General features: G+C 42.8%; 1 protein-coding gene across 2 annotated transcripts in view; it reads left to right on the forward strand.

The window, feature by feature from the left end:
- The first annotated feature begins 225 nt into the window (after positions 1 to 225).
- Positions 226 to 27,410, forward strand: part of LOC138799938 (oocyte zinc finger protein XlCOF22-like) — a 45,817-nt gene continuing 18,632 nt past the window's right edge. Inside the window, exons 1-3 of one of the 2 annotated variants that reach the window (XM_069981722.1) lie at positions 226 to 344; positions 17,668 to 17,754; positions 21,198 to 21,359. In XM_069981722.1, coding sequence (XP_069837823.1) covers positions 17,692 to 17,754; positions 21,198 to 21,359 — 225 coding nt within the window. In that variant the 5' untranslated portion in view covers positions 226 to 344; positions 17,668 to 17,691. The remainder of the gene's footprint in view (positions 345 to 17,667; positions 17,755 to 21,197; positions 21,360 to 27,410) is intronic. The other variant, XM_069981724.1, reaches the window with a different exon arrangement.

Below are 27,410 nucleotides of genomic sequence, written 5' to 3' on the forward strand. Positions count from 1 at the left end.
TAACGGGCAGCGCCTGTAACTGTATCATAGATTATTCCATACAGTCACGTGGTGTGAGGAGGCAGCGGAACGCACAACCAAGCCGCCAAACAGAACCCATAATCCACAGGTGGAACGCACGGGCGGAAGTTGTCGGATTATGACCCGGAAGTGATTGTCTATTATGTTGGGGATATCCGATGATGGTCCATGTGGTGCAGAGAGAAGGCAGCATCCTCCTCCTCCTCCTCCTCCTCAGCCGCTCCCGCCTGCTCCCAGCTCCACACAGGTGACTGTCTGTCGTGTCTGCACTGGGACCTTATTATATATATATGTAGGTTTCTATAAGAGACTGGATTACAGAGGTGAATAGAACAATGGACACTGTATAAAGTATATAATCATCTGCAGGGGGGTCAGCCATAATAATCGCTGTATAGGAGGAGATTGTCCAGCATGTACTATACTATATCCTTATATATACACTATACTATACTATATCCTTATATATACACTATACTATACTATATCCTTATATATACACTATACTGTACTATATCCTTATATATACTATACTATATCCTTATATACACTGTACTATATCCTTATATATACTATACTATATCCTTATATATACTGTACTATATCCTTATATATACTATACTATATCCTTATATATACTATACTATATCCTTATATACACTGTACTATATCCTTATATATACTATACTATATCCTTATATATACTATACTATATCCTTATATACACTGTACTATATCCTTATATATACTATACTATATCCTTATATATACTGTACTATATCCTTATATATACTATACTATATCCTTATATATACTATACTATATCCTTATATATACTATACTATACTATACTATATCCTTATATATACTGTATCCTTATATATACTATACTATATCCTTATATATACTATACTATATCCTTATATATACTATACTATATCCTTATATATACTGTACTATATCCTTATATATACTGTACTATATCCTTATATACACTGTACTATATCCTTATATATACTATACTATATCCTTATATACACTGTACTATACTATATCCTTATATATACTGTACTATATCCTTATATACACTGTACTATATCCTTATATATACTTTACTATATCCTTATATATACTATACTATATCCTTATATATACTATACTATATCCTTATATATACTATACTATATCCTTATATATACTATACTATATCCTTATATATACTATACTGTATCCTTATATATACTATACTATATCCTTATATATACTATACTATACTATATCCTTATATATACTATATCCTTATATATACTATACTATATCCTTATATATACTGTACTATACTATACCCTTATATACACTGTACTATATCCTTATATATACTATACTATATCCTTATATATACTATACTATATCCTTATATACACTGTACTATACTATATCCTTATATATACTATACTATATCCTTATATACACTGTACTATACTATATCCTTATATATACTATACTATATCCTTATATATACTGTACTATATCCTTATATATACTGTACTATACTATATCCTTATATATACTATACTATATCCTTATATATACTATACTATATCCTTATATATACTGTACTATATCCTTATATATACTATACTATATCCTTATATATACTGTACTATACTATATCCTTATATACACTGTACTATATCCTTATACTATACTATATCCTTATATACACTGTACTATACTATATCCTTATATATACTGTACTATACTATATCCTTATATATACTGTATCCTTATATATACTATACTATATCCTTATATATACTATACTATATCCTTATATATACTATACTATATCCTTATATATACTGTACTATACTATATCCTTATATATACTATATCCTTATATATACTATACTATATCCTTATATATACTGTACTATACTATATCCTTATATATACTATACTATATCCTTATATATACTATACTATATCCTTATATATACTATACTATATCCTTATATATACTATACTATATCCTTATATACACTGTACTATACTATATCCTTATATATACTATACTATATCCTTATATACACTGTACTATACTATATCCTTATATATACTATACTATATCCTTATATATACTGTACTATATCCTTATATATACTGTACTATACTATATCCTTATATATACTATATCCTTATATATACTATACTATATCCTTATATATACTGTACTATACTATATCCTTATATGTACTATACTATATCCTTATATATACTATACTATATCCTTATATATACTATACTATATCCTTATATATACTATACTATATCCTTATATATACTATACTATATCCTTATATATACTATACTATACTATATCCTTATATACACTGTACTATATCCTTATATATACTATACTATATCCTTATATACACTGTACTATACTATATCCTTATATACACTGTACTATATCCTTATATATACTGTACTATACTATATCCTTATATATACTATACTATATCCTTATATATACTATATCCTTATATATACTATACTATACCCTTATATATACTATACTATATCCTTATATATACTATACTATATCCTTATATATACTGTACTATATCCTTATATACACTGTACTATATCCTTATATATACTATACTATATCCTTATATATACTGTACTATACTATATCCTTATATATACTATACTATATCCTTATATATACTATATCCTTATATATACTATACTATACCCTTATATATACTATACTATATCCTTATATATACTATACTATATCCTTATATATACTGTACTATATCCTTATATATACTATACTATATCCTTATATATACTATATCCTTATATATACTATACTATACCCTTATATATACTATACTATATCCTTATATATACTATACTATATCCTTATATATACTGTACTATATCCTTATATACACTGTACTATATCCTTATATATACTATACTATATCCTTATATATACTATACTATATCCTTATATATACTGTACTATATCCTTATATACACTGTACTATACTATATCCTTATATATACTATATCCTTATATATACTGTACTATATCCTTATATATACTATACTATATCCTTATATACACTGTACTATACTATATCCTTATATATACTATACTATATCCTTATATACACTGTACTATATCCTTATATATACTGTACTATATCCTTATATATACTATACTATATCCTTATATATACTATACTATATCCTTATATATACTATACTGTACTATATCCTTATATATACTGTACTATACTATATACTTATATATACTGTACTATACTATAGGGCTGGGCGGTATACCGCAAAAATACCGATACCGTCACTGGCGTCGGTTAACCGACTTCAACTTAGCCAGGACGGTAATTGCGGTATTTTTGTATTTTTATGTCCCCGCACCCGTCCTCTCAGAGCCCCCCGCACACACGAGCGGCCCGGCACGAGCGCTGCACGTCATGTGCAGGAACGCCAGTATCGGAGCGGGAGCTGGAGGAGCAACAGGGCTCAGGTGACAATGCCGCCCGCCCCTGTCTGCTCCAAGCGACACCCCCCCCCCCCCCCCACCCCCGCCCCCCCCCCCCCCCCCCCCCCCCCCCCGCGCGCGCACCTCTCCGCCCTCTCTTCCCGTCCGGTCAGAGGCCCCGTCCTGCCGCATCTGTCCCGTCCATGTGCCCACCACCCGTCCGGTCCGGCGTCCCAGCACACTGAGGGGAGTACAGGTCAGCTGCTCCCAAGTGCTGCTCCTCCACCTTCAGCTCTGACATGGGCGCCTCCCTGCACACACAGGACAACGTGTGCAGCGCTCGCCGGCCGGGGGGGGGGGGCGCTCGGACAGGACTGTGCTGGTCCCCCCTCCCGGACCAGTCTCGTCCACCCGGCCGGCGAGCGCTGCACACGTTGTCCTGTGTGTGCAGGGAGGCGCCCATGTCAGAGCTGAAGGTGGAGGAGCAGCACTTGGGAGCAGCTGACCTGTCCTCTCATCCCCTCAGTACCAGTACAGGAGTGTAACATAGGAGGAATAATGGGCTGCAGCAGGCAGGATAACTTATAGCTGTGTGGTATCCTGCCTGCTGCAGCCCATCCATTCCTCCTATGTTACTCTCCTGTACTGTTACTGAGGGGACTACAGTCATACACTTCTATTCCCCCCCCCCCCCCCCCCCCCCCCCGTATAGTCATACACCCCTGTCCTCCTCCCCATACAGTCATACACCCCTGTCCTCCTCCCCATACAGTCATACACCCATGTCCGCCCCCCTGTATAGTCATACACCCCTGTCCTCCCCATACAGTCATACACCCCTGTCCGCCCCCTATACAGTCATACACCCCTGTCCGCCCCCCTGTATAGTCATACACCCCTGTCCTCCTCCCCATACAGTCATACACCCCTGTCCTCCTCCCCATACAGTCATACACCCATGTCCGCCCCCCTGTATAGTCATACACCCCTGTCCTCCCCATACAGTCATACACCCCTGTCCGCCCCCTATACAGTCATACACCCCTGTCCTCCCCATACAGTCATACACCCCTGTCCACCCCCCTATACAGTCATACACCCCTGTCCGCCCCCCCATACAGTCATACACCCCTGTCCACCCCCCTATACAGTCATACACCCCTGTCCACCCCCCTATACAGTCATACACCCCTGTCCACCCCCCTATACAGTCATACACCCCTGTCCTCCCCATACAGTCATACACCCCTGTCCACCCCCCTATACAGTCATACACCCCTGTCCGCCCCCCCATACAGTCATACACCCCTGTCCGCCCCCCTATACAGTCATACACCCATGTCCGCCCCCCTGTATAGTCATACACCCCTGTCCTCCCCATACAGTCATACACCCCTGTCCTCCCCATGCAGTCATACACCCCTGTCCACCCCCCTATACAGTCATACACCCCTGTCCGCCCCCCCATACAGTCATACACCCCTGTCCGCCCCCTATACAGTCATACACCCATGTCCGCCCCCCTGTATAGTCATACACCCCTGTCCTCCCCATACAGTCATACACCCCTGTCCGCCCCCTATACAGTCATACACCCCTGTCCTCCCCATACAGTCATACACCCCTGTCCGCCCCCCTATACAGTCATACACCCATGTCGGCCCCCCTGTATAGTCATACACCCCTGTCCGCCCCCCTATACAGTCATACACCCCTGTCCGCCCCCCTGTATAGTCATACACCCCTGTCCTCCCCATACAGTCATACACCCCTGTCCGCCCCCCCTATACAGTCATACACCCATGTCCGCCCCCCTATACAGTCATACACCCATGTCCGCCCCCCTATACAGTCATACACCCATGTCCGCCCCCCTGTATAGTCATACACCCCTGTCCTCCCCATACAGTCATACACCCCTGTCCGCCCCCCTATACAGTCATACACCCATGTCCACCCCCCTGTATAGTCATACACCCCTGTCCACCCCCCTATACAGTCATACACCCCTGTCCGCCCCCCCATACAGTCATACACCCCTGTCCGCCCCCCTATACAGTCATACACCCATGTCCGCCCCCCTGTATAGTCATACACCCATGTCCGCCCCCCTGTATAGTCATACACCCCTGTCCTCCCCATACAGTCATACACCCCTGTCCGCCCCCCTATACAGTCATACACCCATGTCCACCCCCCTGTATAGTCATACACCCCTGTCCACCCCCCTATACAGTCATACACCCCTGTCCGCCCCCCCCATACAGTCATACACCCCTGTCCGCCCCCCTATACAGTCATACACCCATGTCCGCCCCCCTGTATAGTCATACACCCCTGTCCGCCCCCCTATACAGTCATACACCCATGTCCACCCCCCTGTATAGTCATACACCCCTGTCCGCCCCCCTATACAGTCATACACCCCTGTCCGCCCCCCTATACAGTCATACACCCATGTCGGCCCCCCTGTTTAGTCATACACCCCTGTCCGCCCCCCTATACAGTCATACACCCCTGTCCTCCCCATACAGTCATACACCCCTGTCCGCCCCCCTATACAGTCATACACCCCTGTCAGCCCCCCCATACAGTCATACACCCCTGTCCTCCCCATACAGTCATACACCCATGTCCGCCCCCCTGTATAGTCATACACCCCTGTCCTCCCCCCTATACAGTCATACACCCCTGTCCGCCCCCCTATACAGTCATACACCCATGTCCACCCCCCTGTATAGTCATACACCCCTGTCCTCCCCATACAGTCATACACCCCTGTCCTCCCCATACAGTCATACACCCCTGTCCTCCCCATACAGTCATACACCCCTGTCCGCCCCCCTATACAGTCATGCACCCCTGTCCGCCCCCCTATACAGTCATACACCCATGTCCGCCCCCCTATACAGTCATACACCCCTGTCCTCCCCATACAGTCATGCACCCCTGTGTGCCCCCCCGTATAGTCATACACCCCTGTCCGCCCCCCCTGTATAGTCATACACCCCTGTCTGCCCCCCCCCGTATAGTCATGCACTTCTATCCCTATGTACCTCCTGTATAGTAATACATCCCAATCCATCCCCCCCCCCCATATAGTCATATGCACCTATCCCCCCTCCCCCCCCCCCATATAGTTATACACATGTATTCCTATATGACCCCCTGTGTATACACATCCTGTAGAGGCTGTATACCTGTATATACACATCCAGGTCTCTGCTGAGACCCCCTAATAATGACAAATAGTAATAATGATAATTGACTAACCATGGATTGCTGTTCAGTTCTTTTTTTACTTTTTCTAATCAAAATATCGCCAGTTTGACATGGAAAGTGGGTGTGGTTTGCAAAAAAGGGGCGTGTCATAATTATCGTTGAATTATCGTTACCGCGGCTACATGTGCGATAAACCGCGATATTGATTTAGGCCAATATCGCCCAGCCCTAATATACTATATCCTTATATATACTATACTATATCCTTATATACACTGTACTATACTATATCCTTATATACACTGTACTATATCCTTATATATACTGTACTGTACTATATCCTTATATACACTGTACTATATCCTTATATATACTGTACTATATCCTTATATACACTGTACTATATCCTTATATATACTATATCCTTATATATACTATATCCTTATATATACTATACTATATCCTTATATATACTGTACTATATCCTTATATATACTATACTATATCCTTATATATACTGTACTATATCCTTATATATACTGTACTATATCCTTATATATACTGTACTGTACTATATCCTTATATATACTATACTATATCCTTATATACACTGTACTATACTATATCCTTATATACACTGTACTATATCCTTATATATACTGTACTGTACTATATCCTTATATACACTGTACTATATCCTTATATATACTATATCCTTATATATACTGTATCCTTATATATACTATACTATATCCTTATATATACTATACTATATCCTTATATATACTGTACTATATCCTTATATATACTATACTATATCCTTATATATACTGTACTATATCCTTATATATACTGTACTATATCCTTATATATACTGTACTATATCCTTATATATACTATACTATATCCTTATATATACTGTACTATATCCTTATATATACTATACTATACTATATCCTTATATACACTGTACTATATCCTTATATATACTATACTATATCCTTATATATACTGTACTATATCCTTATATACACTGTACTATACTATATCCTTATATACACTGTACTATATCCTTATATATACTATACTATATCCTTATATACACTGTACTATACTATATCCTTATATATACTGTACTGTACTATATCCTTATATACACTGTACTATATCCTTATATACACTGTACTATATCCTTATATATACTGTACTATATCCTTATATATACTATACTATATCCTTATATATACTGTACTATACTATATCCTTATATACACTGTACTATACTATATCCTTATATACACTGTACTATATCCTTATATACACTGTACTATATCCTTATATACACTGTACTATATCCTTATATATACTATACTATACCCTTATATATACTATACTATATCCTTATATACACTGTACTATATCCTTATATATACTGTACTATACTATATCCTTATATACACTGTACTATATCCTTATATATACTATACTATATCCTTATATACACTGTACTATATCCTTATATACACTGTACTATATCCTTATATATACTATACTATATCCTTATATATACTATACTATATCCTTATATATACTGTACTATACTATATCCTTATATATACTATACTATATCCTTATATACACTGTACTATATCCTTATATACACTGTACTATATCCTTATATATACTGTACTATACTATATCCTTATATACACTGTACTATACCCTTATATATACTATACTATATCCTTATATATACTGTACTATACTATATCCTTATATATACTGTACTATATCCTTATATATACTATACTATATCCTTATATATACTGTACTATATCCTTATATACACTGTACTATATCCTTATATACACTATACTATATCCTTATATATACTGTACTATACTATATCCTTATATATACTGTACTATACTATATCCTTATATATACTGTACTATACTATATCCTTATATATACTATACTATATCCTTATATATACTATACTATATCCTTATATATACTGTACTATACTATATCCTTATATATACTATACTATATCCTTATATATACTATACTATATCCTTATATACACTGTACTATACTATATCCTTATATATACTATACTATATCCTTATATATACTATACTATATCCTTATATATACTATACTATATCCTTATATATACTATACTATATCCTTATATATACTATACTATATCCTTATATATACTATACTATATCCTTATATACACTGTACTATACTATATCCTTATATATACTATACTATATCCTTATATATACTGTACTATATCCTTATATATACTATACTATATCCTTATATATACTTTACTATATCCTTATATATACTATACTATATCCTTATATATACTGTACTATATCCTTATATATACTATACTATATCCTTATATACACTGTACTATATCCTTATATACACTGTACTATACTATATCCTTATATATACTATACTATATCCTTATATATACTGTACTATATCCTTATATATACTGTATCCTTATATACACTGTACTATATCCTTATATACACTGTACTATACTATATCCTTATATATACTATACTATATCCTTATATACACTGTACTATATCCTTATATATACTGTACTATATCCTTATATATACTATACTATATCCTTATATATACTGTACTATACTATACCCTTATATATACTATACTATATCCTTATATATACTGTACTATACTATATCCTTATATATACTATACTATATCCTTATATATACTGTACTATACTATATCCTTATATATACTATACTATATCCTTATATATACTGTACTATACTATATCCTTATATATACTATACTATATCCTTATATATACTGTACTATACTATATCCTTATATATACTGTACTATACTATATCCTTATATATACTGTACTATACTATACCCTTATATATACTATACTATATCCTTATATATACTATACTATATCCTTATATATACTGTACTATACTATATCCTTATATATACTATATCCTTATATATACTATACTATATCCTTATATATACTGTACTATACTATACCCTTATATACACTGTACTATATCCTTATATATACTATACTATATCCTTATATATACTGTACTATACTATATCCTTATATATACTATACTATACCCTTATATATACTATACTATATCCTTATATATACTATACTATATCCTTATATATACTGTACTATACTATATCCTTATATATACTGTACTATACTATACCCTTATATATACTATACTATATCCTTATATATACTGTACTATACTATATCCTTATATACACTGTACTATATCCTTATATACACTGTACTATATCCTTATATACACTGTACTATATCCTTATATATACTATACTATATCCTTATATACACTGTACTATACTATATCCTTATATATACTATACTATATCCTTATATATACTGTACTATATCCTTATATACACTGTACTATATCCTTATATACACTGTACTATATCCTTATATATACTGTACTATACTATATCCTTATATATACTATACTATATCCTTATATATACTGTACTATATCCTTATATATACTGTACTATACTATACCCTTATATACACTGTACTATATCCTTATATATACTATACTATATCCTTATATATACTGTACTATACTATATCCTTATATACACTGTACTATATCCTTATATATACTGTACTATACTATATCCTTATATATACTATACTATATCCTTATATACACTGTACTATATCCTTATATATACTATACTATATCCTTATATATACTGTACTATATCCTTATATATACTATACTATATCCTTATATACACTGTACTATACTATATCCTTATATATACTGTACTATACTATACCCTTATATATACTATACTATATCCTTATATATACTATACTATATCCTTATATATACTGTACTATACTATATCCTTATATACACTGTACTATATCCTTATATACACTGTACTATATCCTTATACTATACTATATCCTTATATACACTGTACTATACTATACCCTTATATATACTATACTATATCCTTATATATACTATACTATATCCTTATATATACTGTACTATACTATATCCTTATATATACTGTACTATATCCTTATATATACTGTACTATATCCTTATACTGTACTATATCCTTATATACACTGTACTATACTATATCCTTATATATACTGTACTATACTATACCCTTATATATACTATACTATATCCTTATATATACTGTACTATACTATATCCTTATATATACTATACTATATCCTTATATATACTGTACTATACTATATCCTTATATACACTGTACTATATCCTTATATATACTGTACTATACTATATCCTTATATACACTGTACTATATCCTTATATACACTGTACTATATCCTTATACTATACTATATCCTTATATACACTGTACTATACTATACCCTTATATATACTATACTATATCCTTATATATACTATACTATATCCTTATATATACTGTACTATACTATACCCTTATATATACTATACTATATCCTTATATATACTATACTATATCCTTATATATACTGTACTATACTATACCCTTATATACACTGTACTATATCCTTATATATACTATACTATATCCTTATATATACTGTACTATACTATATCCTTATATACACTGTACTATATCCTTATATACACTGTACTATAGGGCTGGGCGATATTGGCCTAAATCATTATCGCGGTTAATCGTACATGTAGCCGCGGTAACGATAACTGAGCGATAATTATGACACACCCCTTATGTAAGCCACACCCCTTTTACAAGCCACACCCACTTGACCGTGAAAACCCTGTGATATTTTGTTTTAATAAGAGTATAAAAATAGCCATATAGGCTATTGTCCTTATCATTATTTGTCATTATTAGGGGTCTCAGCAGAGACCTGGACGTGTATATACAGATATACAACCACTACAGAATATGTATACACAGGTATACAGCTATGTACACAGTACAGTATCTGTATATACAGGTATACAGCTATGTACACACTACAGGACGTGTATATACAGGTATACAGCCACTACAGGACGTGTATATACAGGTATACAGCTACATAGCTGTATACATGTCCTGTACTGTGTACATAGCCCTATACCAGTATATATACATCCGATAGTGTGTACATAGCTGTATACCTGTATATACACGTCCTGTAGTATGAACGTAGCTGTATACCTGTATATACACGTCCTGTAGTATGTACATGGCTGTATACCTGTATATACACATCCTGTAGTGTATAGATAGCTGTATACTCAAATATACAAGTCCTGTAGTGGCAGTATTATTTATGTATTTATGCACACACACTACAAGATATGTATATACAGGTATACAGCTATGCAGATTTTCCATTAATAACACATGCACACTCAGCTAAGCTGAACATTCATGTGTATTATAGGACTACAAGAGATAGTTGGGGGTATCTGGGCAGGGGGGGGGATCTAGGCAGAAGGGGGGGGATTTGGGCAGAAGTGGGAGGGGGAGATCTGGGCAGAAGTGGGGGGGGAGCAGAAGTGGGGGGGAAGCAGCTGGGGGGGATGTGGGCAGAAGGGGGGGGGGAAGCAGCTGGTGGTGATCTGGGCAGAAGTGGGAGGGGGAGATCTGGGCAGAAGTGGGGGGGGGGAGCAGCTGGGGGATCTGGGCAGAAGTGGGGGGGGAAGCAGCTGGGGGGATGTGGGCAGAAGGGGGGGGAAGCAGCTGGTGGTGATCTGGGCAGAAGTGGGGGGGGAAGCAGCTGGTGGGGATCTGGGCAGAAGTGGGGGGGGAAGCAGCTGGTGGTGATCTGGGCAGAAGTGGGGGGGGAAGCAGCTGGTGGGGATCTGGGCAGAAGTGGGGGGGAAGCAGCTGGTGGGGATCTGGGCAGAAGTGGGGGGGAAAGCAGCTGCTGGGGATCTGGGCAGAAGTGGGGGGGAAGCAGCTGCTGGGGATCTGGGCAGAAGTGGGGGGGAAGCAGCTGGTGGGGATCTGGGCAGAAGTGGGGGGGGAAGCAGCTGGTGGGGATCTGGGCAGAAGTGGGGGGGAAGCAGCTGGTGGGGATCTGGGCAGGAGTGGGGGGGGAAGCAGCTGGTGGGGATCTGGGCAGAAGTGGGGGGGAAAGCAGCTGGTGGGGATCTGGGCAGAAGTGGGGGGGAAGCAGCTGGTGGGGATCTGGGCAGAAGTGGGGGGGGAAGCAGCTGGTGGGGATCTGGGCAGAAGTGGGGGGGGAAGCAGCTGGTGGGGATCTGGGCAGAAGTGGGGGGGAAGCAGCTGGTGGGGATCTGGGCAGAAGTGGGGGGGGAAGCAGCTGGTGGGGATCTGGGCAGAAGTGGGGGGGGAAGCAGCTGGTGGGGATCTGGGCAGAAGTGGGGGGGAAAGCAGCTGGTGGGGATCTGGGCAGAAGTGGGGGGGAAGCAGCTGGTGGGGATCTGGGCAGAAGTGGGGGGGAAAGCAGCTGGTGGGGATCTGGGCAGAAGTGGGGGGGAAGCAGCTGGTGGGGATCTGGGCAGAAGTGGGGGGGAAAGCAGCTGGTGGGGATCTGGGCAGAAGTGGGGGGGAAGCAGCTGGTGGGGATCTGGGCAGAAGTGGGGGGGGGGGAGTCTGGGCAGAAGTGGGGGGGAAGCAGCTGGTGGGGATCTGGGCAGAAGTGGGGGGATGCAGCTGGTGGGGATCTGGGCAGAAGTGGGGGGGGGGGGAAGCAGCTGGTGGGGATGTGGGCAGAAGGGGGGGGAAGCAGCTGGTGGGGGGGGGGGAGAGTCTGGGCAGAAGTGGGGGGGGGGGGAGCAGCTGGGGGATCTGGGCAGAAGAGGGGGGGACATAAACTGTATCTCCTCCTCCCCCTGCCACCCCGCTCAGCATCGGTACGCTTGTGGCCCCGTCGGACGTTCATACAGGCAGATCCCGGTCTCTGGAGGAGGAGACCGCAGCATCATGTGATGGCGTCTCTGCGGGTGCTGGAGCTGAATAGCGGGATCGGGGATCTGCACTGCGGCCCTAGATCCCGCTATTCAGCTCCAGCACCAGCAGGGACGCCATCACATGATGCTGCGGTCTCCTCCTCCAGAGACCGGGATCTGCCTGTGCAAACGTCCGACGGGGCCACAAGCGTACCGATGCTGAGCGGGGTGGCAGGGGGAGGAGGAGATACAGTTTATGTACCCCCGGCCACTCACTCCCGGGTATGTGGAGCGGGTCAGCGCCTGTCCGGCGGGTAGGGTGGGGGAGAGATACGCTGGTGCAGGGCGCACTGAGGGAGGAGCGGGCAGGGGCCGTTGGGGGGCGCTCTGTCAGGCATGGCGGGACGGGGAGTCCTATGACACATGTGCAGCACTGAAATACCGCAAATACCGTCCTGGCGCAGTTGAGGTCGGTTTACCGACGCCAGAGACGGTATCGGTATTTTCACGGTATACCGCCCAGCCCTACCTCTCTCTATATCACTATGTGTGACCTCTCTATATCACTGTGTGTGACCTCTCTATATCACTATGTGTGACCCCCCTCTCTATATCACTGTGTGTGACCTCTCTATATCACTATGTGTGACCCCCCTCTCTATATCACTGTGTGTGACCCCCCTCTCTATATCACTATGTGTGACCCCCCTCTATCACTATGTGTGACCTCTCTATATCACTATGTGTGACCCCTCTATATCACTATGTGTGACCCCTCTATATCACTGTGTGTGACCCCTCTCTATATCACTATGTGTGACCCCCTCTATATCACTATGTGTGACCCCTCTATATCACTGTGTGTGACCCCTCTCTATATCACTATGTGTGACCCCTCTATATCACTGTGTGTGACCCCTCTCTATATCACTATGTGTGACCCCTCTATATCACTATGTGTGACCCCTCTATATCACTATGTGTGACCCCTCTCTATATCACTATGTGTGACCCCTCTCTATATCACTATGTGTGACCTCTCTATATCACTATGTGTGACCTCTCTATATCACTATGTGTGACCTCTCTATATCACTATGTGTGACCTCTCTCTATATCACTATGTGTGACCTCTCTATATCACTATGTGTGACCTCTCTATATCTCTATGTGTGACCTCTCTATATCACTATGTGTGACCTCTCTCTATATCACTATGTGTGACCCCTCTCTATATCACTATGTGTGACCCCTCTCTATATCACTATGTGTGACCTCTCTATATCACTATGTGTGACCTCTCTATATCACTATGTGTGACCTCTCTCTATATCACTATGTGTGACCCCTCTATATCACTATGTGTGACCTCTCTATATCACTATGTGTGACCTCTCTATATCACTATGTGTGACCTCTCTCTATATCACTATGTGTGACCTCTCTATATCACTATGTGTGACCCCTCTCTATATCACTATGTGTGACCCCTCTCTATCACTATGTATGACCTCTCTCTCTATCACTATGTGTGACCTCTCTATATCACTATGTGTGACCTCTCTATATCACTATGTGTGACCTCTCTATATCACTATGTGTGACCCCTCTCTATATCACTATGTGTGACCCCTCTCTATATCACTATGTGTGACCCCTCTCTATATCACTATGTGTGACCTCTCTCTATATCACTGTGTGTGACCCCTCTCTATATCACTGTGACCCCTCTCTATATCACTGTGTGTGACCCCTCTCTATATCACTGTGTGACCTCTCTCTATATCACTGTGTGTGACCCCCCTCTCTATATCACTATGTGTGACCCCTCTATATCACTGTGTGACCCCTCTCTATATCACTATGTGTGACCTCTCTATATCACTGTGTGACCCCTCTCTATCACTATGTGTGACCTCTCTATATCACTGTGTGACCCCCCTCTATATCACTATGTGTGACCTCTCTATATCACTGTGTGACCTCTCTCTATATCACTATGTGTGACCCCTCTCTATATCACTATGTGTGACCTCTCTATATCACTGTGTGACCTCTATATATCACTATGTGTGACCCCTCTATATCACTATGTGTGACCTCTCTATATCACTATGTGTGACCTCTCTATATCACTATGTGTGACCTCTCTCTATATCACTATGTGTGACCCCTCTCTATATCACTATGTGTGACCCCCCTCTCTATATCACTGTGTGTGACCCCTCTCTATATCACTATGTGTGACCCCTCTCTATATCACTATGTGTGACCCCTGTATATCACTATGGCTGACCCCTCTCTATATCACTATGTGTGACCCCTCTATATCACTATGTGTGACCCCCCTCTATATCACTATGTGTGACCTCTCTATATCACTATGTGTGACCTCTCTATATCACTATGTGTGACCTCTCTCTATATCACTATGTGTGACCCCTCTCTATATCACTATGTGTGACCCCTCTCTATATCACTATGTGTGACCTCTCTCTATATCACTATGTGTGACCCCTCTCTATATCACTATGTGTGACCCCTCTCTATATCACTGTGTGACCCCTCTCTATATCACTGTGTGACCCCTCTCTATATCACTGTGTGACCCCTCTCTATATCACTGTGTGACCCCTCTCTATATCACTATGTGTGACCCCTCTCTATATCACTATGTGTGACCTCTCTATATCACTGTGTGACCCCTCTATATATCACTATGTGTGACCCCTCTATATCACTATGTGTGACCTCTCTATATCACTATGTGTGACCTCTCTATATCACTGTGTGTGACCCCTCTCTATATCACTGTGTGACCTCTCTCTATATCACTGTGTGTGACCCCCCTCTCTATATCACTATGTGTGACCCCTCTATATCACTATGTGTGACCCCTCTCTATATCACTATGTGTGACCCCTCTCTATATCACTATGTGTGACCTCTCTATATCACTGTGTGACCCCTCTCTATCACTATGTGTGACCTCTCTATATCACTGTGTGACCCCCCTCTATATCACTATGTGTGACCCCTCTCTATATCACTATGTGTGACCTCTCTATATCACTGTGTGACCCCTCTATATATCACTATGTGTGACCCCTCTCTATATCACTGTGTGACCCCTCTCTATATCACTATGTGTGACCTCTCTATATCACTATGTGTGACCCCTCTCTATATCACTATGTGTGACCCCTCTCTATATCACTATGTGTGACCTCTCTATATCACTATGTGTGACCTCTCTATATCACTATGTGTGACCCCTCTCTATATCACTATGTGTGACCCCTCTCTATATCACTATGTATGACCCCTCTATATCACTATGTGTGACCTCTCTCTATATCACTATGTGTGACCTCTATATTACAGGTATCTGGAATTGTTAGCAGTATTTCTGTGTGTATGGTGAATATTTAGTTAGAAACCACCTGCTCCATCTAGTCTAGTTGTAAATAGTTCAGGACATGGAGGCTGGAGACTGGCTGCACACACAGGAGAAGCTGCTGTATATACAGTATATATTCCCTCAGAAGTCGCCCCAGGATCATGTAGGATATTAGGGAGAAGCTGCTGAGCCGTTGTGATGGATATCTCCCCTGGTATATGACCGGCCAGGAGTCGGAGTCTGAGTTGGAGCTGCAGCTTCACAGCCCTGGTTTCATCTCTTCTACATGTTATTTAGAATAATAATCAGTATATTTGGGGGGTGGAACCAATTGTCTGCATTTATATGATTTGTTATGGGAAAATTTGTTTTGGTGTGATTTGGATTACAAGCGCCGCCCCGGAACGAATTATGCTTGTAATCCAAGACACCACTGTATATATATATAGTTATATACTGTACTATGCTATATCCTGATATACTGTATTATACTACATCCTTATAGACCTATTCTTCTTCCCCAGGATACAGTACTTTCTGTATGGCTGATGATGGACGTAGATGACATAATATCCATTACCCTGGAAGTGGTTCATCTGCTGACCGGAGAGGTGAGGGAGTGATGTGATCACATGATCACCTGGAAAGTGACAAGACCAAATGTCTAGAAAGCCGCTATTCTTACATAGTGAACTTAGAATCTTCCTGACCCCCCCCCTCAAATATACAATGTACAAGGCGACGGGGCAGTATACAATGCACAGACGACAGGCGGCAATATACAATGTACAGGCGACAATGTACAAGGCGACGGGGCAATATAAAATGTACAGACGACAATATACAATGTACAAGGCGACAAGCGGCAATATACAATGTACAGTCAACAGGCGGCAATATACAATGTACAGGCGGCAATGTACAAGGCGACGGGGCAATATACAATGTACAAGGCGACAGGCGGCAATATACAATGTACAAGGCGACAGGGGGCAATGTACAAGGCGACAGGCGGCAATATACAATGGACAAGACGACAGACGGCAATTTACAATGTACAGGCAACAGGCAGCAATATACAATGTACAGGCGACAGGCGGCAATGTACAAGGCGACAGGCGGCAATATACAATGTACAGGCGGCAATGTACAAGGCGACGGGGCAATATACAATGTACAAGGCGACAGGCGGCAATTTACAATGGACAAGACGACAGACGGCAATTTACAATGTACAGGCGACAGGCAGCAATATACAATGTACAAGGCGACAGGGGGCAATGTACAAGGCGACAGGCGGCAATATACAATGGACAAGACGACAGACGCCAATTTACAATGTACAGGCGACAGGCAGCAATATACAATGTACAAGGCGACAGGCGGCAATGTACAAGGCGACAGGCGGCAATATACAATGTACAAGGCGACAGGCTGCAATATACAATGTACAAGGCGACAGGCGGCAATTTACAATGTACAAGGCAACAGGCAGCAATATACATTATACAATGTACAGGGGGCAATATACAATCAAAAAACAAAAGGTGCAACAGTACCTTAAGTCACAAGTCATAGTCATAGATGTGCTGCCAAAATTTCTCTTTTTTCCGGCAATATACAATGTACAAGGCGACAGGCGGCAATATACAATGTACAAGTCTACAGGCGGCAATATACAATGTACAAGGCGACAGGCGGCAATATACAATGTACAAGGCTACAGGCGGCAATATACAATGTACAAGGTGACAGGCGGCAATATACAATGTACAAGGCTACAGGCAGCAATATACAATGTACAAGGCTACAGGCGGCAATTTACAATGTACAAGGCGACAGGCGGCAATATACAATGTACAAGGCTACAGGCGGCAATATACAATGTACAAGGCGACAGGCGGCAATATACAATGTACAAGGCTACAGGTGGCAATATACAATGTACAAGGTGACAGGCGGCAATATACAATGTACAAGGCTACAGGCGGCAATATACAATGTACAAGGCTACAGGCGGCAATTTACAATGTACAAGGCGACAGGCGGCAATATACAATGTACAAGGCTACAGGCGGCAATATACAATGTACAAGGCTACAGGCAGCAATATACAATGTACAAGGCTACAGGCGGCAATATACAATGTACAAGGCGACAGGCGGCAATATACAATGTACAAGGCTACAGGCAGCAATTTACAATGTACAAGGCGACAGGCGGCAATATACAATGTACAAGGCTACAGGCGGCAATATACAATGTACAAGGTGACAGGCGGCAATATACAATGTACAAGGCTACAGGCGGCAATATACAATGTACAAGGCTACAGGCAGCAATATACAATGTACAAGGCTACAGGCGGCAATTTACAATGTACAAGGCGACAGGCGGCAATATACAATGTACAAGGCGACAGGCGGCAATATACAATGTACAAGGCTACAGGCGGCAATTTACAATGTACAAGGCGACAGGCGGCAATATACAATGTACAAGGCGACAGGCGGCAATATACAATGTACAAGGCTACAGGCGGCAATATACAATGTACAAGGCGACAGGCGGCAATTTACAATGTACAGGCAACAGGCGGCAATTTACAATGTACAAGGCGACAGGCGGCAATTTACAATGTACAAGGCGACAGGCGGCAATTTACAATGTACAAGGCGACAGGCGGCAATTTACAATGTACAAGGCGACAGGCGGCAATTTACAATGTACAAGGCGACAGGCGGCAATTTACAATGTACAAGGCGACAGGCGGCAATTTACAATGTACAAGGCGACAGGCGGCAATTTACAATGTACAAGGCGACAGGCGGCAATATACAATGTACAGGCGGCAATATACCATAAACAATTGTGTGTTAGTGTGCGATAGTGGGTGTCGGTGTGTGTTAGTGTGTGTGTCAGTGAGTGTCTGTGTGTTTTGGGGGGGGGTGTTAGTGTGCGATAGTGGATGTTGGTGTGTGTTGGGGGGGTGTCAGTGTGCGATAGTGGGTGTCAGTGTGCGATAGTGGGTGTCGGTGTGTGTTGGGGGAGTGTCAGTGTGCGATAGTGGGTGTCGGTGTGTGTTGGGGGGTGTCAGTGTGCGATAGTGGGTGTCTGTGTGTGTGTGTGTGTGTGTTAGTGTGTGTTTTGGTGGGTGTTAGTGTGCGATAGTGGATGTCGGTGTGTGTTGGGGGGGTGTCAGCGTGCGATGTGTCAGTGTGTGTCAGTCGGTTTTAGTGTGCGATAGTGGGTGTCCGTGTGTTTTTGGGGGGGAGGGGTGTTAGTGTGCGTTAGTGGGTGTTGGCAAGCTCATTCCAGTTAAAAAAAATATATATTTTTATGAAAAATATGTAATAAAACATTAGATTTATTGCTATGTTCACACGATGTAGAAACAAATTATTAAACTGCAAACGCTCACGTCAAACGGCTGTTGATTCTACAGTGTGTGAACATAGCCCTTAAGTCTATTTTCATTTATTTTGAGGTATTTTCTTATTTTACACAGTTACTTAAATTGTCAAAAAAGTGATGTCCCACGACAAAACGGAAGTTATTTTTGGATTCAGCGCACCCAAAAACATAAAGATTATGTGGAATAACCACGTATCTGCCGCCAAAACCTGCCGGAGTGTGCAGAGAACAGCCGAGGCCTTGTGTTGGTGTAGCCCATCCTCCTCATTCCCAGTGTAATGGTGCTAGGACTGGTGTCTGTCCATGGTGCAGAGGGGGGCGCTCTACCCTCTGGAGTCCCCGCTGCTCTTACAGAGGGGACTGGTGTCTGTCTATGGTGCTGAGGGGGGCGCTCTACCCTCTGGAGTCCCCGCTGCTCTTACAGAGGGGACTGGTGTCTGTCCATGGTGCGGAGGGGGGCGCTCTACCCTCTGGAGTCCCCGCTGCTCTTACAGAGGGGACTGGTGTCTGTCTATGCATTTGTCACTACAGAGAAAGAGATTTTTGAGTGCTAACAGTTTTTTTCTGATATTAGCAAGATAATAATTCCTCCTGTAAGAAATATATAGATATAATATCTGACTTGATACTTAATTTTCAGGATTATATGATTGTTAAGAAGCCAGGAGATCACGTGATACCCAGTGATAAATGTGAATTGCGAAGTATCCAGGCCTCATCTCATACTCTGATCCTGGAGGAAACCAATGATCGGAAGGTCTTAGAACTCACCAACAGAATCATTCATCTTCTCACTGGAGAGGTGACACTGCTGGGACATTATACAGTAATACAGGAGGGGTGCGGGGTGACTGGAGAGGTGACACTGCTGGGACATTATACAGTAATACAGGAGGGGGGGGGGATGACTGGAGAGGTGACACTGCTGGGACATTATACAGTAATACAGGAGGGGTGGGGGGTGACTGGAGAGGTGACACTGCTGGGACATTATACAGTAATACAGGAGGGGTGGGGGGTGACTGGAGAGGTGACACTGCTGGGAATGCTGGGACATTATACAGTAATACAGGAGGGGTGGGGGTGACTGGAGAGGTGACACTGCTGGGAATGCTGGGACATTATACACTAATACAGGAGGGGGGGGGATGACTGGAGAGCTGGGAATGCTGGGACATTATACAGTAATACAGGAGGGGTGGGGGGATGACTGGAGAGGTGACACTGCTGGGAATGCTGGGACATTATATAGTAATACAGGAGGGGTGGGGGGATGACTGGAGAGGTGACACTGCTGGGAATGCTGGGACATTATACAGTAATACAGGAGGGGTGGGGGATGACTGGAGAGGTGACACTGCTGGGACATTATACAGTAATACAGGAGGGGGGATGACTGGAGAGGTGACACTGCTGGGACATTATACAGTAATACAGGAGGGGTAGGGGGATGACTGGAGAGGTGACACTGCTGGGACATTATACCGTAATACAGGAGGGGGGATGACTGGAGAGGTGACACTGCTGGGAATGCTGGGACATTATACAGTAATACAGGAGGGGTGGGGATGACTGGAGAGGTGACACTGCTGGGAATGCTGGGACATTATACAGTAATACAGGAGGGGTGGGGGATGACTGGAGAGGTGACACTGCTGGGACATTATACAGTAATACAGGAGGGGGGATGACTGGAGAGGTGACACTGCTGGGACATTATACAGTAATACAGGAGGGGGGATGACTGGAGAGGTGACACTGCTGGGAATGCTGGGACATTATACAGTAATACAGGAGGGGGGGGACTGGAGAGGTGACACTGCTGGGACATTATACAGTAATACAGGAGGGGGTGGGGGGTGACTGGAGAGGTGACACTGCTGGGACATTATACAGTAATACAGGAGGGGGGGGTGACTGGAGAGATGACACTGCTGGGACATTATACAGTAATACAGGAGGGGTGGGGGGTGACTGGAGAGGTGACACTGCTGGGAATGCTGGGACATTATACACTAATACAGGAGGGGGGGGATGACTGGAGAGCTGGGAATGCTGGGACATTATACACTAATACAGGAGGGGAGGGGGGTGACTGAAGAGGTGACACTGCTGGGAATGCTATGACATTATACAGTAATACAGGAGGAGGGATGACTGGAGAGGTGACACTGCTGGGACATTATACAGTAATACAGGAGGGCTGGGGGGGGGATGACTGGAGAGGTGACACTGCTGGGACATTATACAGTAATACAGGAGGGCTGGGGGGGGGATGACTGGAGAGGTGACACTGCTGGGACATTATACAGTAATACAGGAGGGGAGGGGGGTGACTGGAGAGGTGACACTGCTGGGACATTATACAGTAATACAGGAGGGGGGATGACTGGAGAGGTGACACTGCTGGGAATGCTGGGACATTATACAGTAATACAGGAGGGGTGGGGGGTTGACTGGAGAGGTGACACTGCTGGGACATTATACAGTAATACAGGAGGGGTGGGGGGGGATGACTGGAGAGGTGACACTGCTGGGAATGCTGGGACATTATACAGTAATACAGGAGGGGGGGGGGACTGGAGAGGTGACCCTGCTGGGAATGCTGGGACATTATACAGTAATACAGGAGGGCTGGGGGGGGGTGACTGGAGAGGTGACACTGCTGGGAATGCTGGGACATTATACAGTAATACAGGAGGGGGGGTGACTGGAGAGGTGACACTGCTGGGACATTATACAGTAATACAGGAGGGGTGGGGGGTGACTGGAGAGGTGACACTGCTGGGACATTATACAGTAATACAGGAGGGGTGGGGGGATGACTGGAGAGGTGACCCTGCTGGGAATGCTGGGACATTATACAGTAATACAGGAGGGGGGGGGGTGACTGGAGAGGTGACACTGCTGGGACATCATACAGTAATACAGGAGGGGTCGGGGGATGACTGGAGAGGTGACACTGCTGGGACATTATACAGTAATACAGGAGGGGGGATGACTGGAGAGGTGACACTGCTGGGAATGCTGGGACATTATACAGTAATACAGGAGGGGGGGGATGACTGGAGAGGTGACACTGCTGGGAATGCTGGGACATTATACAGTAATACAGGAGGGGTGGGGGTGACTGGAGAGGTGACACTGCTGGGACATTATACAGTAATACAGGAGGGGGGGATGACTGGAGAGGTGACACTGCTGGGACATTATACAGTAATACAGGAGGGGAGGGGGGTGACTGGAGAGGTGACACTGCTGGGACATTATACAGTAATACAGGAGGGGGGGTGACTGGAGAGGTGACACTGCTGGGACATCATACAGTAATACAGGAGGGGTGGGGGGTGACTGGAGAGGTGACACTGCTGGGACATTATACAGTAATATAGGAGGGGTGGGGGGTGACTGGAGAGGTGACACTGCTGGGAATGCTGGGACATTATACAGTAATACAGGAGGGGGGATGACTGGAGAGGTGACACTGCTGGGACATTATACAGTAATATAGGAGGGGTGGGGGGTGACTGGAGAGGTGACACTGCTGGGAATGCTGGGACATTATACAGGAGGGGTGGGGGGATGACTGGAGTGGTGACACTGCTGGGACATTATACAGTAATACAGGAGGGGGGGTGACTGGAGAGGTGACACTGCTGGGACATCATACAGTAATACAGGAGGGGATGACTGGAGAGGTGACACTGCTGGGACATTATACAGTAATACAGGAGGGGGGGTGACTGGAGAGGTGACACTGCTGGGACATCATACAGTAATACAGGAGGGGTGGGGGGTGACTGGAGAGGTGACACTGCTGGGACATTATACAGTAATATAGGAGGGGTGGGGGGTGACTGGAGAGGTGACCCTGCTGGGACATTATACAGTAATATAGGAGGGGTGGGGGGTGACTGGAGAGGTGACACTGCTGGGAATGCTGGGACATTATACAGTAATACAGGAGGGGGGGGATGACTGGAGAGGTGACACTGCTGGGACATTATACAGTAATATAGGAGGGGTGGGGGGGTGACTGGAGAGGTGACACTGCTGGGAATGCTGGGATATTATACAGTAATACAGGAGGGGGGGTGACTGGGGAGGTGACACTGCTGGGACATTATACAGTAATACAGGAGGGGGGGGGGATGACTGGAGAGGTGACACTGCTGGGACATTATACAGTAATACAGGAGGGGTGGGGGGGTGACTGGAGAGGTGACACTGCTGGGACATTATACAGTAATACAGGAGGGGTGGGGGGGTGACTGGAGAGGTGACACTGCTGGGACATTATACAGTAATACCGGAGGGGAGGGTGACTGGAGAGGTGACACTGCTGGGACATTATACAGTAATATAGGAGGGGTGGGGGGGTGACTGGAGAGGTGACACTGCTGGGAATGCTGGGATATTATACAGTAATACAGGAGGGGGGGTGACTGGGGAGGTGACACTGCTGGGACATTATACAGTAATACAGGAGGGGGGGGGGATGACTGGAGAGGTGACACTGCTGGGACATTATACAGTAATACAGGAGGGGTGGGGGGGTGACTGGAGAGGTGACACTGCTGGGACATTATACAGTAATACAGGAGGGGTGAGGTGACACTGCTGGTACATTAAAGGGGTAGTGCGGTGCTACACATTTATTCACTAAATAACACTTTGTAATGTGTGTTATTTAAGTAAATGTAGAAATATGTAGAAGACGGCACTTCCGTGGTGCTCGAGGTGAGAATAATGTTCAGATGTTAGGAAGAGCCCGTCACTCACCAAGTAGATTATGCTTCTTTATTGTAGTGTAGCAAACATATGGTACAAGGTTTAAGTACCTTTATTTAAGTGAATGGCCCCCTTTCCCGTTTTCTCCCCACCCCGGAAGTGGGGTGAATTATACTCATATAATTAATAATTACTGCCGATCCTGGCTGCCATCTTGGGACAATAACATCATCTTCAGGAGGCCGGCCGGACCGCTCCAGCCCTCCCTCATGCTGCCCCCCTTCCGTCATCAGCCGCGATTGGCTGAGCATAACTATGCTCCTATATAACACTGGGAAAACCAGTACATTTTTTAAAATTTATTCTTTATTTTTTTAAATAAAATAAAGCACATGACATTTCAATTGATACACATTACTATTTTCTTTCTAGATACCAAGCTTTTTAAACCTTAAAGGGGTAGTGCGGCGCTAAGAAATTATTCACAAAATAGCACACATTACAAGTTATACAACTTTGTAATGTATGTTATGTATGTGAATGGCCCCCTTCTCCGTGTTCCCCCACCCCCACCCGTGGACCCGGAAGTGTAGTGCATTATACATACCTGATTCGTGACGACCCCCGTCCACATTTCTTCTAACAGTGATGTAATCTTCGGGAGGTCGGCCGACCCGCTCCTGCCGGCCCCCCTCTGCCGCGTCATAAGAGGGGGGGCGGGCATGAGGGACGGCAGGAGCGGGTTGGCCGACCTCCCGAAGATTACATCACTGTTAGAAGAAATGTGGACGGGGCTCGTCACGAATCAGGTATGTATAATGCACTACACTTCCGGGTCCACGGGTGGGGGAACACGGGGAAGGGGGCCATTCACATACATATTACAATATTACAAGTTGTATAACTTTGTAATGTGTGTTATTTTGTAAATAATTTCTTAGCGCCGCACTACCCCTTTAAAGATGCAAAGTCCCTTCCATTCATTATTAGCTGTGGGTCTGAGTCTAACCACCTCCTAACAATCAATACTTTCACGACTCCCAAAATCTTTATTAAAGTGACCCTGTCGCCCCCTATTTGCAGTGACTGCTCTCCACAGGTGTAAAGGGTAAATGTTGCAGCTTTCATTACTTATTTTATATCACACCTCATGGTGCTTGTTCTGGTAAAAAGTCGTTTTTATCACCTGTGGATCGGTATATGTGGGCGGGGCCTCGTGGCCTATGTGGCCTAGACCACCAGAATCCCAATAGTTTGTTCCAGCTTATTTTAATCCCTATTACTTGCTTAATATATTGTTTTATCTCCCCCCCCCCAAACAGACTCATTTTTAGACAGGCCCAAATCAAGTGAATCAGGTCTGCTCCCACATCTTGGAATTTTCTACATTTTTTTCCTTCTTTCCCAAAGGCGATCGCTGTTTTTTGAGTTCCATACGGCCAATCTAGTGTCTTGAAGTGGATTAATCTGTGAGATGGACTACATGAACCCACCCCTAAGTTCCAACCATCAACTCCCACATTGTCTGGTATATACTGTATATACCCAAATGCCTTCTCCCACCTATTCTTTACTCTTTTCTTTCACCAGTAGTCAATATATTTTTTGCAAAACCCTCCCCTCCCCCTTCATTCTACGTATAGAACCAATGACTGCTTCCCAGTGTACATTGTTCTGCAGGTTGGGATATCTATGAGATTCCTACAGATTAGATTCCCTTTGTACCTTTATGAAAGAATTCTAGCACCACCTTCCTTAAATAACTGCGACACCAATAACTTCCAAAATGGGGCCAAATCCTGATTTATAAATTAGTTTAGGTTTCTATTTTCCCATCGAGGGGTGCAATCCAAGCTCCGTTTAGCCTTCCATACTATAAGGCTCCAAAAGAGAATTGAGCTTCTAACACCTCCGAAAAATCTTTGTCTCTATTCCCGAAATATCTAATAAATGGAAACTATTGGGGAGCACCTCCACGTCGCCTTCCTCTGGGCTCCACCAGCAAGAAAGTAGAGCTGAAAGTCTGACAAAGAGAGAGGCCTCCCTTCCTAATAAATAACAGAACCTACAAGACAGGATCCTATGGATGGATCAAAAGTAACAAAGAAAGTGGCAGCCCTGA

Source organism: Dendropsophus ebraccatus, chromosome 8 (assembly GCF_027789765.1).
Source record: "Dendropsophus ebraccatus isolate aDenEbr1 chromosome 8, aDenEbr1.pat, whole genome shotgun sequence".
Classification (NCBI taxonomy): Eukaryota; Metazoa; Chordata; class Amphibia; order Anura; family Hylidae; genus Dendropsophus; species Dendropsophus ebraccatus.